Below are 15,952 nucleotides of genomic sequence, written 5' to 3'. Positions count from 1 at the left end.
CAAAGAAAATGGCTTTTATTGGCGAGTATTACCTAAACTTACAAGTTATAACCACTTTAAAAAAAAATTGGGAATGATCCACTGTGACCCGGGAATGGGTCACTTTGGATCAATACATGGGTGACAGTGAATCGACTGGGACACACTGGATCTATAAAAAAAATACAGTAAAAGACAACAATTTCCATATTATTACTCATTTATTTGTACTCTTAGATACAAAGTCTTTTATTACATATTCAAAACAGTTTTATAATTTAATTTGCGATCAAAAATGAAATTAACGTAAATTTGTGCTGGAAAAATTAATGTCAAATTGATAGTTTGATACATAGATTGTTTTCTCTTTGTGTTGCCAGAAAACTTAGGTTTTGGTAAAATCATCTTAATGTCGTGCAGTGCAACCGTGGCAATATCGGGCACATTTGGCTTGGTTTCTCATCTGTTCTTCAGTGTGAAGTCCGATACTACTGTCCAACAGGATCTTCTTGGCTACGTGTTAAAACTGTGAACTAACAAACTTCTCCCATTTTTAACCGCACTCCGATTGAAGCACCTTCCAGTTAGCCACGAGTTGTCCACGTGTTAAAACTGTGAACTAACAAGCTCCTCCCACTTTTAAACGCACTAGCGACTTCCGGCTATTGCCTAGATCTTCTTGTCGGACAGTAGTTTTCTTTACTCGATTGCGACGCATTTTTAACTACGAAAAAAGAACAGATTAGCTTCATGGGTTACACTGGATCAGCAATCCACTGTGACCCAAAACGAAATGATTCACTGTGACCCATTGGCCTTTATGGTAAAAAAAATATAACAAAAAAAAACTATTCAACTCAAAGACAAAACAACATAGTTTACAATGGATTAAAGAAATAACAATCGTAAAACAAAATATAAACATTTACATTTCTTATTCACTTAGAGACGAAACAAATTTTTAAACCACGTGAAAAAATAGTTTCGTTACTTACCTACTGACCTGAGTGTGACAGCACATCTTCCCGCTTTGATACCGCGTCAGCGACTAGTGCGATGGAGAGGGGTATGGGCGAGCGGCAACCACTCGTTCGTTTGTTTGCGTAAGCGTTATACAGTCAAATTGAGTTATAGTGAATAATCCACTGTACCCCGTGATTCACTGTGACCCACTCTCCCCTACGGTTTGCCACCAACTTTGTAAAACACCTTTCACTACAAAAAAAAGATCCTATTTCCCTGAACCCACAAAGGGTAATTTTATTCAGTATGCATATCTTATCTATGGTATGCATTTAAGAATTATGCATGCTCAATACATAATTTTAAGCTTTTACATAAAACAAAAAATCTTCCGAAGTCTCTATATGGGTTATTATTTGTAGTGCCCCACTGCTCCGGATGTTTTTTTTTTTATTAATTTTCGTCCAAACATCCAATGAAAATAGTAAATTTTGACGCTTTTGCAGCACTGGAATTATTTGAAATATGGCAACACTGCCGAGTGAGGCTCGTTTCTTTCAACCTGAACGAAGCAAATCAAACTAAACCATAGACAATATACGTACAAATTGTATGAGTAGAAAGTAAGTAGACCGGAAATGGTTTGAGAATTGACGTTTGGTTCAGTGTATCATTGAAAATCAAACCGTTCTCGGACCATCAGAAATGGTTTGACATGAAACGTCAAACCAATTCGGACGATCCATAGACTAATGGCAATCTGTCAAAGTGTTGACAAGCATTATTCGGCATTTATATATCGTGGGGTGTTCATATTAATAAATGTTAGACATTTACACCATAGAAGTTTACTTAAATTATGTATATTATAGATTAATAATCAATACCTATTATTCTAAGTAACCATACGCGAACAAGACGCCGCTTTTGGTCTTATTATCACAAAATCCAGCCATATTTTCTATGCAAAGATTCGATTTAATATCATTACTATAATTATTATGTCAGACCAAGAATTTATTTATATTTTGTAACGAAGATTCTAAACTACAAACTGTGTTAAATCAACGACGTGGTCAATTGGACGTATTTCTGCAAACAAGATCCAACCCTCACGTGTAACTTGTTGAGAAAAATACAATATTTGAGTTAGTATTGATTTAAAATGATATGTGATTTTATTCAAGTATCCCATCAGATGTTTAAATTAAATAATCACAAATCAAATTTTTTAAATCCATCATCCCTCAAATATTGAATTTTCTCAACATGTTACACGTGAGGGTTGGATCTTGTTTGCAGAAATACGTCCAATTATGAAAAGCTCTAATCAAAAGTAATTTTGAAAAACTTGTCATACCTATAAATTAACTAAATGGCTACATATTCATGAAGTACCTATTCTTTATATCTTGTACATGTATAATGAATGAATATGACAGTTAAATTTGTATTATTGTAGACGACGATAGGTTAGAATTTCATAACAAGTTGACGTTTCAATAAATATGTTTCTATTTTAGAGACTAATATGTTGAATTAATTTTAAGTACTGGCAGCACTAATTTATCGTCGTAAAAGCGGTTTCGTGGACATTTACCAAATGTTCCCATTTCGTTTGTTTGATTCAAGCTGAATGATAGACTTCTCTTTTTTTGACAAAAGGCAAATAATGAGACGATTTGCTGTCATTGTTTAATAATGATGATTATTTTAATACTACTTATTTTTTTAACATTTGTTACATAATTTAATACTTATTTAAACTTTTTACCCGGAGCAAGTATTACATCTCGGAACGGAGCAACTCAAAAAATGGTCCACTCCAACGCTGATTATATCACTATTTCGATGACATGGCTCCAAAGAACTTTTTGAATTAGCATGTCAGGACCCAATAAACATTAGACTTACTTACCTGACTATTTATATTGTCGACAACTTACTGTTTCATAAGATCGTCAAAACTTTTCTAGTATAAAATTCAACTATTACAATTACCTTTATAAAGACCAAATCAACTCAAAATTAATGTCACGACAATTTTTATCTTGTGGGTCAGTGAATCCCAACCTTTTTGGACACTTACCCGATATTATCTTAAAATATATTTGTTGCGCTAATAGCGGTAACTCATTACTGAAAATTGAATACCTTCCTTCCTTGTAGCCACAATTCTCCTTCCAAGTAAAATCCCTGCCACTGCAATTGAGACGTTTTATAACCAATTTACATATTACAAACACAAAGCGTGAGCTTTAGCAAATTCTCGCAGAACCTGGTAGGGAATCACTTTTGTAGATAATTAAATGAAAATGTTGGACGCTGAAGAATGTTAAGACATTCATTATGAATGTCTTAACATTCTTCAGCAAGAATGCTATTTGGCCCTCATCGACTTTGGAGTCGGACTGCTGATGATCGGTCATCACTAGATGTTAGGTGACCGTAGTACCAAAGGCTTCATAATACTTTTAAATGGGTCATGGAAGATACATGCCCCAATTTAGAACAGCACACAGTGCTTTATCTCTCAATTCTTGCATGTTGTTATAAATTTGTTTTCACATTGTTCATCTTTTGTCTAATCTGAAATAAAAATTCCATTTTTCTTAACCTTGCAACACCAAAAAAAAGTCAAACTTTGAGGTGCAACGGCAAAAACTTGATGTGAGTCTTTGATTATTTGAAGTTTATAGGTAATATATCAAATAAGTTTAGACAGGGACTGGATTTTAAGCATGTATGAATACTAGTTATGTTAATAAATATTTTGATTTTTATGGAATAGCCATATTATATGTTTCTGAAAATCAGTTTGTAAAAAATTCCTAGTTCCATGACAGTTTGAAAAATAATCAGTTAAATGAAATTCATTTCATGCAGCCCATCTATTTTTTTCCTATTATTTCATAGTTACAAAGTACTTTTATGTTTTTAATAAAATACCACGATTACCTATTACAATTAATTTTATGTACAAGTTATTTTAAAAATATAAGTCAAATATATTTGGAAAATAATTCATAAGGTGTACACTTTATTACTGTGATAATTTTTTTAATACATACACATTGTATAATCACTTCTTAGCACATTCCCGATAAAAATAAATCCAATGAAATTAAACTTGATATAATATATACAGACAACCTCTCTTGCTTTCTGATTAGCCTAATATTATGTTTTGAGATCCCTATTTTCTAAATAATTTACAACTTTGTAAACATTCCCACAATTTGTTTTATAAAGTTACCTATATCTTTTAGTTACATCATTTAAAAATAATTCTTTCAACTAAAATTTACTTCACATGGCCCTTCCCTTCTAATAAATTAAACAAAAACAATTTTACAGTCAAGTTATCAAAATGATTCTGTCAATAAATAAAAAAAATAAAATCTTTAGTTTGCAACTACGTATTTAAAATTATGGATGTACCTACTAGAAATGTATTTAAAGAAGCGGTATGATTATACCCTGGTCATATATATTCTAGATAAATATGGATAGACATTATGCTACTGGAGTTATGATTTATAACTTATGGCATTACAATAAATTCACAAGTATATTATTGAGAACGGTCGAAAGACACATTGAAGACCTACAATAATTACAGACTCGCAGAAGTATAATGGTATTAGTTTAACCAGTGGAATAATTTCTTCGGAGTAATTCACACAGATTCCTTTATTAATGAGCATGTAGCAGAGTAGCAAAGTAGAAGAAGCAGAGTAGAAAATAGTGATAAGATACACGTGTGAAGAAATATGTAACTCTATTCTCATCTAAAACCTGCCTCTCCTCTCTACTGCTAGTGATACAAACAAACTAAAACTGTCACCTTCGGTAGTGAAACAAAAGCATGATTGGATGTTAGAGTACTATAAGAAAGTTGCATTGTTAAAAAACCTTATAATAATGAATAGATTTTGCTTGAATTTGTGCTATATTTTGGAAGAATTTACTGTGCATTGATTTTTTTATTTAAATAATATTCAAGAAATAATTAAGTCGCATGACAGTCCATAGGAAGAGATTTTGTATTCAAATATTACTAGAAACCTACGAAATGCAGGGTCATGTTCATGGGCGGTGATTCAATTATTTATTTCGAATAAATAAAATGTTCGATTACGATTTTATGTTAGATTGTGAAGTAAATTTTTTTACAGGAAAAAACTATCAACCGATGCTAACTGAAAGAAAATGAGCAATCAGGATTGCCTGTACATAAATATTATAGTGTTTCCACATCGTTTAAAATATAATAGACAAAGACGACAATAATTATCATTCAAAAAGATCATATCAAAAAAGCCAATCGTTCAGTGATAAAATGAATACTCTAACTAACTACACATTTATATAAAATCAAAAACTATAACTCCTTACGGATCTATTTTTGCAATATTGCAAATAGTACAACTATAATTTCAAAAAATGTATATTACATACATAATTCTCCTACTAGATTAAAGGAATTTAATTGAATCGATCAATAAAATAAATGTAATTGAAATATACTAATAATAAAATAGTCTTCCAAAGTACTAGACATCGCCTAGAGAGAAATTTTGCTTAAAAAACGTAATCAACAGTCGCCATGTCGATGGCCCATCGGAACTTATCTCGCTGCGTCTTGTTGAAGATCTTTTCTATCGGCACGTTGTTCTTCTTGCACCTGTCGACAATCAAACCAAAAATTTTATTAACATGTTAAGTGATTACTTTGGTCCATGAAATGTAATGTTAATGTCTGTTTCCACTCAAATCAGTTAGGAGCTGTTTTCACATCACCACAAAAAATTCAAACATTAAACTCCGTATGAAAAGCTGTAAGAGTACTCAATTCCTAACATTGTACATTATATTTCATTAACATCCGTGTATAAAATGTTATTATGACTAATAATAAATGCTATAATGAAGCATTAATATTTCTCCTTGGAAAAAGGATAATTGCATCATTTGAGAACCAGACTCATTTACAGAATCTCATATTTAACTTCAAACTCCATTTACTCAGATCAGTTATCTATGCATTTGGATTCATTTAATCCTCAGCTACTCAATTCTTCCATTCCATTATTCTGTGGAAAGACTTCCTAATTATTATATGCCTTTCTATTAATGCCTACACGAAATTAACAAACATAATTATAAATATATTTCACTTACCAAGCGATGGAAATACGCGGGTCGAGATAATTCAATTTGGAGGTGCCGAGGGCGATAGTTTTGTTCTCGTCTCTGTCAGTTTCCTGCACCTCCAACTTTCTGAGCTGCTCCTTGAGCCTCTGCAGAGCTTTCTTCTTTTTGTCGGCATTAAGCTTGTCCTTGACAGAGCCCTTTTTGGAGAGGCGGGTGAGGTCCTTCATCTCGGCCTCGGCGTCGTCCAGCTGCTCCCGCTTGGCCTGGATCTTCTCCTTGAGGGCGTCCATGGATTTCTGGTGGCCCTTAGGTACAGCACGCTGATGGTTACATAGGACAGCCACCGCCCGATTGGCTCGGTTGTATGACAGCATCTTCTCCTCAACGGATGCGTCGGGGTCAGTGAGCTCATTGAGCTGGTTTTGCAGCGTGAAGGAGGCATTGAATGTGCGGAACACTTTGGCGGTCAGGTTGGGCATCAGCTCCCGCAGATGCTCATTCATAGTCTGCGTGTTGAGGCGGTCAAAGAGGTCATCGCCCTCCTTCTTGTTCTCTTTGAACAGCTCCAGGTTCTTGAAGACTCTCTTTTCTACAGGCACCTCATTGTAGTATCGGATAGAATCCTTACCGAGGAAGTCGAAGACGACCACGTGCTCCCTGCCGTTGAACTCCTTGTGCAGCTCGATGTGCTCCACCCGGAGCGAGCAGCAGCCGACGGTGTCGGCCTGGTCCTCATCTTTCTCATTACCAGCCCTTAACGCTAACTTGTCAATAAAGTAGAGCGCCACGGCCCTCTGGCGGATCCGCATCTCCTTGGCCTTCCACTCTTCCCTGTAGGTGTTTCTGATCTTGTCCACGCACTTGGCCAGCTTCCTGGCTGTCTCGTACTTCTGCCAATCCTTCTCCCCTTTGAGCTTAGAGCTTGGGTTGAGCATGACATACTTCACCTGCCCCTGAACATTTTCCGTCCAAGAGGCGAGCCACGTGACATTGTTGTCATGCTTTACCTCCTTCCACTTGCGGCCGTCAGGAGCCTTGGGCAATGTGCTATCCCTGGAGCAATTAATGATGACGTGCTCGGGCACCACTCTCTTCTTGTGCATTCCCATTTTAGGATGCTCTCCGCGCCCCCGGAATAGGCCGGGAGGCTCGATGCGGAAGTTGCCAATCTTTTCTTTGTGGCCATCGATGGTGCAAAATCCATATTCTTTCAGGATGTCTTCGTTGGTGGTCTTGAGAGCGAGCTTCTCTTCCTTTGTCTTGTTTCTGTTCTTCTCTGACTGCGCGGCGAAGAAGGCATGCATAGATTTGAAGTCGCACTTCCTGAGATCCTTGATGGTCGACTTCTCCTTGTCAGTCATGACCTTTCGCCAGTCATTGAAGAAGTTGTTGTTGAAGACGTCTTTGGTGGTGTAATCGTGCTCGATCATCTTAGCGTAGAATCCCGCCACCTCCTCACTATCCTCTGATAGTGACATTTCTTTGCCGTCGTATTTGAATATGACATTCTTCGGCAACCTAACATAGGGCGGAGCGAAAAGAGGTCCTTTGTGTTCTAAATATTTCCATTTTGTGCCGTCATCTTTTTTTTCTTCTTCCCACCTGAAAAGACGGTCAAGTAGTAACAACATTAAAATTCATTGAAGTGGTTTCAAAGAATTGTATGAGTAAAAGATAACATCTCCTAACCTTAATTTCAAAGGTTTCACAATTCTTGAATACAAAACCACATGGACAGATGTCAAAATCAAAAAATCGTTTCTTAGGAGGTTAAAGCTGGTGTAAAATTCATTTTTAGTTATAAAAGAGAGCATAGTAAAGTCCTAATCATCAAAGCCAGATCTGGGACTGTCAAATAATTTAGGTTATGTGCAATATGAACCATGTGCCCTCTGGTGGTAGTGTAAAGGAATTACATTGATAATACAGAAATCTGCAAATTTCAGGATGACCCTTATTGGGGTCAATTTAGGTTAACCTCAAAAACATGACATTTTATGAAAATGATTCACAATAAAATTAAAATGAGCAATTTAAAATCAAGTTAATAGTTGAATTACAATGATTTGATAATAAGTATTTAATTTGTAGAGAAGCAGCATAAAAAGTACCATTTCCAAACTTCAGGTTCATCCTCCTGCTTTTTCTTGCGCTTTGTGGGTGAAGCGGCAGCAGCCACGGGCGCTGCGACTCTCTTTACTTCTTTCTTAACTTTGGTCTTCTGTTTAGTCTTTTTCTTGGCCGGTTTTATATCATCTTCTGAATAATCGTCATCTTCAAAGTCAGATTCTGCAGTAAAAACATCCAATAGTATTGATTTTTTTTACAATAACCTTAGTTTATTTACATTGACAAAAAAAATGGCATGGTACTTGTATATTTCTTGTTCATTAGGAAAAAGTAATGGATCATTCCTACATTGAAGACAGCTAAATGAGTTAATAAAATGCTTCCATTAATTTACTTTTTACTTGCTAATCAGATTTTGAGTCTCGAGGGAACAACATACCTTTTTTCTTAGTCTTGGGTTTCTTTTCTTTCTTTGGAATTTTAGGAATCTTTCTCGCCGATAGTGGCTTTTCCTCTTCACTATCGCTAGCAAACGATTTTCGCTTGTTTTTCCGTGAAGCCTAAAAATATATGAATGCTATAAATAAATTATATTAAAATACTGATTTAGCAAACTTTTCTTATTGTTAAATGAAATGAAACTAGTGATTTTAGTTCCACATTCGGCCGGCAGACAACTTCTTTTGTTTTACCTAACATACAAAAGATGCCGACTACCTCATTCTGCCTTTTTAATAATAATGACATTTTTAATTCGATGGAATGCTTTTATTAGAAATTAGAAAACATATAAAGACAACAAAATAAACAATACAGCGGTATCTCGATTATCCAAATTGACTGACGATGAAAATTAATATAGAATCTATTTTACAGAACAAACCTTTTGAACTACAATTTTTTTGAAAAATGACCTTTTTTGTTACCCAATCACACAAAACTGTGGGTCGAAAAGAAATCCGGATAATCGAGGTTCCACTGTATACATTCGATGTGTTTTTTTTTATAAAAAAAAATTTCACCCTGTCAGCCTACAATTAATTAGTCAGGAAAACAGTCACATCCTAATGTGTAGTTAGTCTACAAGTAAACAAAATTCATTTATTGAATAAGAGCCATGTATTTTAATAAAAACACCTATGCAGTACTATCGAAAGCAGTATACTGTGTAATGATCAAAAATGATTTTTATTTACTAAGCAAGTGTTTGAAAAACCATCAGATACTTCTGAAAATACGTTTCATGTTCAACAGTAAAGATCTTTCACTTTTCACAGAACATTTTGGTTTCCATTAATGTTTCTAATATAAATACTTTTTTCTGTTACAGTTCGGTATGATACAAATATGTGTCATTTGTATCAAATTTGGTATTGAATCGACGTAAAATCAAGTTATTTTAATCATGCACTCGATTTACAAACATGCTTCATTAAATTTCATTGTTTCACACATAAAGCAAATAAACGAAAAACTGACAAAATGAGGATTAAAAAAAAGGATTCCATGTTACTATAGAAGTAGGTACTATAAATAAATTGTTAAACCATAAATTAATAAAAAAAACTATGCGGTAAAGAATTATATAAAGTAAATGCCTCAATAATATTAAACATACCAATGTAAGGTTGAAACTTTGAGATGATTTTGTCTGAAAGCAGTTTTACATCAAAAGACATAGCATTTTTTCACTAAATATTAAGAAGGCATTAGTATTTCATAGACAACAACTTCACTAATGAAATTTATCAACGTATTATTAGTACATTATTACGATATAAGTGAAAAAATCACATGGTGAAATATTTTTAGACGGGGAATTTTAATCTTGCACTTTACGAAAAACACATGATTCACTCATGATATTCCATGCATTTTGTTCGTCAACATTCTCTACCTCAATAATGACACTGGTCATAATTACATTGCAAGAAAAGTATATTAAACCAATCTGATTGTTATCCATTGTGTAGTAGTAATTTGATATTTTTATATTGTACAAGCTAAATTTCCATATGCACATCACAACAAATTCAGGTAAAGTATTTATTATTTCACATAATCTTTCCGACGTTCCAAGCACGGGGTAATTTCCTCTCTCCTCTCAGAGATGAACTGTTGCAGATAGGCGACAGTTTTTACATGTGATGGCGAGATATTGAAATACATTGTAATAGTATGCAATATTGTGCATGTCTTGCTGTATGTTAGTGATGTGACGTTTAATTAATGACAGGAGCCTCACCAAAGGTATATCCTCTTCGCTCTCTTCATCCATTTTATCGTCCAAAGGTTCGTCTTTGAATTGTGAAAGGGAGTAATCACACGAGCTGGCCGTAGTGTTGTTGGCCAGGGGGTCTGGGGAATCTTCATAATTGTTCCAATCCATTTTAGAATCATTCAAAATAACAGGTTCAATCTTAACAGGAGGCGGTCCCATCTAAAGATAAGATGACAAGCGTTTATTAATCAGATATTTAATCTGACTTGGGAATCCCAGACACCGGACAGCAGAAGTCAGTACGTTCGACTTCCGATACACGGATGGACTTCCATTTAATAGTAATAAGTATTTCATTTTTGAATAACTATTATTTACCTCTTCAGATTTGATTTTAAAATCTTCTTTCTTTTCGGGGCTTTTGATGGATGATGAAGATTTATCTCGCGAGCTGGAACTATGTTTATCTTTGCTGGAACTGTGCGACTTGTCTTTGCTAAACAGATAAATAAATGTTTCTAAAAAACTAATAAGTCATAAATGATTCAAAATCAACCAGTATTTTATTTTAAGTTTAGAAGTGTTCTTTTGAATTCACTGCATTTTCAAAGTGGTGTAATATTCTCAGATGTATACTTAAGTAACAAATAATATTCCAGCTAAAACAATAACACTTGTATAAAGCATCGGGATTTTTATTTCCCGAATAATGAAAACAGACTCGACAAAACTTTATATCCAACATCCGAAAACATTGTGGTAAGACGTGAAAATAGACCCTTATGTGCATGGCTGCGATTTCATAAGATTGCATAAAGCACATAAAGAAAGGGGGAGCTGGGTTAGATATGTACGTAGAATAGACGGGGATTTGTAGTTCCGCCGATCACCACCAAGTTGTCCTCAACCATGATATAATAAGTGAACGTCAAAACTCAATAAAAATTTACCTAGAGTGCTTATCCTTTTCTCTGGAAGTGCCATTACTGGAGCTGGATGATTTATCTTTAGATGATGATGAGTGATGTTTCTCTTTGTCGCTGCGATGCCTATCTTTATCGCTCCTATCTTTGTCCTTGTCGCTCCTATCTCTATCCTTGTCGCTCCTTTCTCTGTCCTTGTCTGACCTCTCTTTGTCCCTGGATGAAGAAGAAGAGCTCTTGTGATCCTTGGACGAGTGTTTTCTGTCCTTGTCAGTGTTACTACTGCTGCTACTGCTCTTGTGTTTGTCGCTTTTGTCTTTGTCCCTCAGGTTATCACTGGACTTAGCCTTATCGGGGTCCTTGTCGCTCCGACTCCTGTCTTTGTCACTCCTCTCCTTGTCTTTGCTGGATGACGAAGATGATTTGTGAGATGAAGAGCTTTGGCTTTTACTGCTCGAGTGTCTATCTTTGTCTCTGAAAATTTCAAATGAAACACGCAATGATTTTGCATTGAACTCATCCACAAAAAATATGCAAAAAAATTATATTTCATTTGTTTTGTAGGTCGCAATGAGAAATTATTACAATTATCACATAATTAGAAGATATTATTTCTTAAATATGTTTAACCCTTTATCTCTCAACGGGCCAAAATATCGAGCACCCTACATGCGCGAAGACTCACACGGGAACAATTCAATCGGCCTGTGTTTCTCCACCTTTTCACACCTGTGAACCACTAAAAATAGGAGAAACATTCCGGGAACCACTACAGCAGAAAAAAAATATCATTTATATTTCATACGTATAATAACATCTGATGGTGGTTGATTTCGTCACGTAAAACTTAATCTATTTTAAGAACAAAAACACAATGCACAAACACCTTACAGGTGCACGGGTTTTGAATATTTTATTGTAATTTTTAGCATACCTATGCATTTGGATGGCAAAAATTCAAGGACCACCGGTTAAGAAACACTGCCTTAGAGCAGTGCTTCTCAAACTTTTTCATACCACGGCCCCCGAAATCAGAAAAAAAAATCCTCCCCTCCCCAAAATTTTTAATCTTTATTGACCAACAGTATGTACTTTATTTAACATTAATTATTATTATAGGTACATTTTTACTAAAAATAATAGAACATTTCATTTACTTGCGTATAAAGCAAAAATTAAAAAGAAAATTAACTTCAAATTTATTATAGCTACAGCCTACAAAAACATTTTAATGAGAGGGGGGTGATTTTGCATATTTTTACATAATAAATCAATATCCGGTACAATGTTTGAAATGCTAATTCGCAGGGTTTGCTCCAAAGTCTCTGTTGAAAGACACGACCTGTGTTTATTTTTTATTACCAGTAATGATGAAAATGCTGTTTCGCATAGATATGTTGTCGCTAACGGAATTATGATTAACAATGCTGCTTTTGCAATCGACGGATATTCTTGCTGTCACCTTATCCAAAATACTGCAAGACTTCATTCATTAAATTCGACTTCAAGGGAATTATCTGATCTAATATCAACCAATTCTACTTGAGCTACCCACGTAATATGATCATATTTTAAGGATTTGGCAAATGGTTTTCTGATGCAATTGTACTTTTGGTATTCATTTAAATATATATCCATATCGGATAAGGTATTGTGATCGCGTAAAAATTCGACCTCGAGATTTTGACTGATTTGTATCATGTATCGTCCTGTGATCACGTTATGATTGTTTTTTTCAAATACTAAAATATTTCGCGGCTCCCTGGGTGGAGCTCCACGGCCCCCAAGTTTGAGTACTGTTTCCATTTTTACCCATATATTTTTTTCTTTTGTTTTATTGAAGTAAAATCTCTATAAAATTTTAAAACAGGTATATAGAATCATTTATTTAAAAAAACGGTATTGGTGATTTTTCATCATTATTTTCATCAATAGTCCTACTAAATTATCATGTATACATTTATCTATCCAAGTAATATATAATTTCAGTAGGTTGTTTCAAAGAAACCCCTTCTAAATTTTTTCGAATGTGAGTTAGAATAGTTCTGCATTCAGCTGACAACTTGGCAATTTTCGCATACACCTACTAGGCTAAATCAACCGGAAGTAAGACATTCAATGGTTAAATCCTTACAATAAAGAATTATAAAAATTCTAATTTCTTATTTTCAATAATAGGTAAACATATAAGTAGTAGGTAAGTATAACTATTAGGTATATTGCGTCTACGCCAGTATAAAAAGGTTTAACTTAACAACTAGAACCTAAAACACAACCTATTTAAAACGACACATACATACCTACCTACCTGTGTTAGGTTTTGGTTTGTTTTTAGGTCACAAAAGATTACGACTAAAAAACATTATTTTGTGAAAATCTATATTCTCCGACATTGTGCAAATTGGAAAACAAGTTTAAATAGGTATAGGTATGTAACACTATTCAATAAAGTTTGAATTGAAAGTTATTGAATAAACCCATTATTATAAAATCCATACATATTAACAACAATTCTGAATGTAACCAATTTAAAAGAATTAGCTTCATATAAATCACTTTATTCCTGTACCTAAACTGTAAGCATGAAAAGAAAAAAATGGTTCTAAAGATTGTAGAAGTCAAAAATATGTCTTAATGTGATTCAGGCACTAAACAACCATGTAGGCATATCTTTACTAGCATTGATACACCATATCATACACAAGTTCCAAAAAATCTCGGAAGTCTGCCTGATTACTCATTTTTTTTAATCTGACCAGTCAGCTGTAGGGACTTTCCTAAACAAATTGAAGTTTTAGGTTGGTTTTTTTTTAATGATAATTTTAAAAGTTTCACAGAACAGGGTTAAACGACATACCTCGAAATGTCATACATGTTAATTATACAATGGATGTTATACACAATAATGTGTCACTAACAGACACTGCCATGATTATTTTGTACTCACTTATTGCTGCTGGAACTACTATGCTTTGAAGAACTGCTTTTGTGATCCCTATCTTTGTCGCGGTGTTTGTCTTTGCTCGAAGATTTGTGGCTCGATTTGTGTTTATCGGAACTCGAATAACCATTTTGAACCCCGTTTAAATGATCCGATCTAGCACCGTTGACTGCTTTTATCTAAATTAGAGAATAAAACACATCTGAACATTGCGTGGATATAATATAACATTATACATAGGTATACAATCGGATATCCCGGCAACCGTCAAACTTACGTGTTAAATAATCTAGAAAAAAAATAGGATAACGAATTCGATACATATCACGGTCCGGTACCATTCAACTTTCACGTTTCATAGCTTATTACACAAAGCATGGAATTGTGTTTGACGCCATATTGGGGACTTAGAAAAATTTCAATGTGTCGGCCGAGAAATATCCACCAGAATAGGGACTCGTACGAGGGACATACCGCTTTTAAAAACTGTCCAAAATCACTAAAAACACGTATTAACACATTTCTTAGAATACTTACATCCTCTATAACAACTGGTTTATCGACACTCATCCTGGCATTTATAGTACACTGAGCATAAGCTTCTACGGAGATATCAAAAGTATCACAATCACATTCACAGGGCAAAGCGAACGAAAAGCAAGCCAACGCAACTCGTAAACGGCTAAGTGTAAAAATGGACACTCTGCGCATGCGTCGCTTTATTCCTTTTAATTCATCCGCGACAACTTCACACTCAACCAAAATGAATTGAAAAGTTATCGGCAAAAAATCGTATCTAACTATTTTTTTTTTAAAAAAGCACACGCCGATTAATATTATGAAAATGATGAATAAAAATTATTCATTCCTAATCATATTCCTAATACCGTACGTGATTCGAGATCGTGGACAAAGGAGAAATTACATTAATCAACTCAAATGGTTCCGACTACGACTATACAATTTTGACATCTAAAAACCTAGCTACTTTTTTCAAAAATAGAAGTAGGTACCTACCTACCTACATCACCGACGAAACCTTTTTATTAGTAGTAACGTTAAAATACCTAATTTAAACTTATACAATGGAAGCAGTAGAATGTAGTTTTATAAAGATTCATGAGCAATCATTATGTTGGTAGATATATTTTTAATAAACAACTACACAGGTAGGTAGGTACCTAGGTATATCAAAAACTTATTACGTAGGTAGGTACCTACATATTCGGGCAAAAACAAAATGTTTTTATTTTGTCGATTCGTTTTCTGTTCATTAATGTAGGTATATTAATTAATAATTCTTCCGTTCTTGTGGTGGGGTTAATGGAATATTATAAAATACCTACAGAAATACAAATAACTTTGAGGAAATATATGACTCTTCCCTTGGCCAATCCCATTTCCGAATGACTAATATATTTTATTTCTCAGAAATCGTTATTAAACTCTGTAAGATTGTATTTCTAGCCCATAAAAATACTAGTTGCAACCGAGACAATAGTTATATGAGTTGATGAATATTTAGTGATCTCCCAAGTTATAGTTACGCCACCAACAACCACAATTCAGACGTCATATTCTATAGGTTCAATCAGCATTAATTCGTGGGGCCGGGTGTAGTAATAATAAATGTAAGTAACTTAGAGGGCAGTTTTCATATATTATTACCTACCTATTCATGTGTTACGCCCACGGTGG

The 15,952-nt window shown here is 34.3% G+C and overlaps 1 protein-coding gene across 1 annotated transcript; it reads right to left on the bottom strand.

The window, feature by feature from the left end:
• Positions 1 to 3,951: 3,951 nt before the first annotated feature.
• Positions 3,952 to 14,913, bottom strand: Top1 (DNA topoisomerase 1). Its single transcript, XM_085956050.1, has 9 exons — positions 14,792 to 14,913; positions 14,261 to 14,433; positions 11,341 to 11,787; positions 10,769 to 10,886; positions 10,415 to 10,609; positions 8,609 to 8,729; positions 8,211 to 8,388; positions 6,127 to 7,701; positions 3,952 to 5,629 (listed from the first exon to the last, which is right to left on the bottom strand). Exons 1-9 carry the CDS (start codon positions 14,822 to 14,824, stop codon positions 5,527 to 5,529), a joined length of 2,943 nt encoding a protein of 980 aa, XP_085812176.1. The 5' UTR covers positions 14,825 to 14,913; the 3' UTR covers positions 3,952 to 5,526.
• Between the last annotated feature and the right edge of the window lie 1,039 nt (positions 14,914 to 15,952).

Source organism: Rhyacophila brunnea, unplaced genomic scaffold, assembly GCF_057557595.1.
Source record: "Rhyacophila brunnea isolate RB1 unplaced genomic scaffold, BYU_Rbru_1.0 scaffold_5, whole genome shotgun sequence".
NCBI lineage: Eukaryota > Metazoa > Arthropoda > Insecta > Trichoptera > Rhyacophilidae > Rhyacophila > Rhyacophila brunnea.
This window is presented reverse-complemented; position numbering and strand designations above follow the sequence as displayed.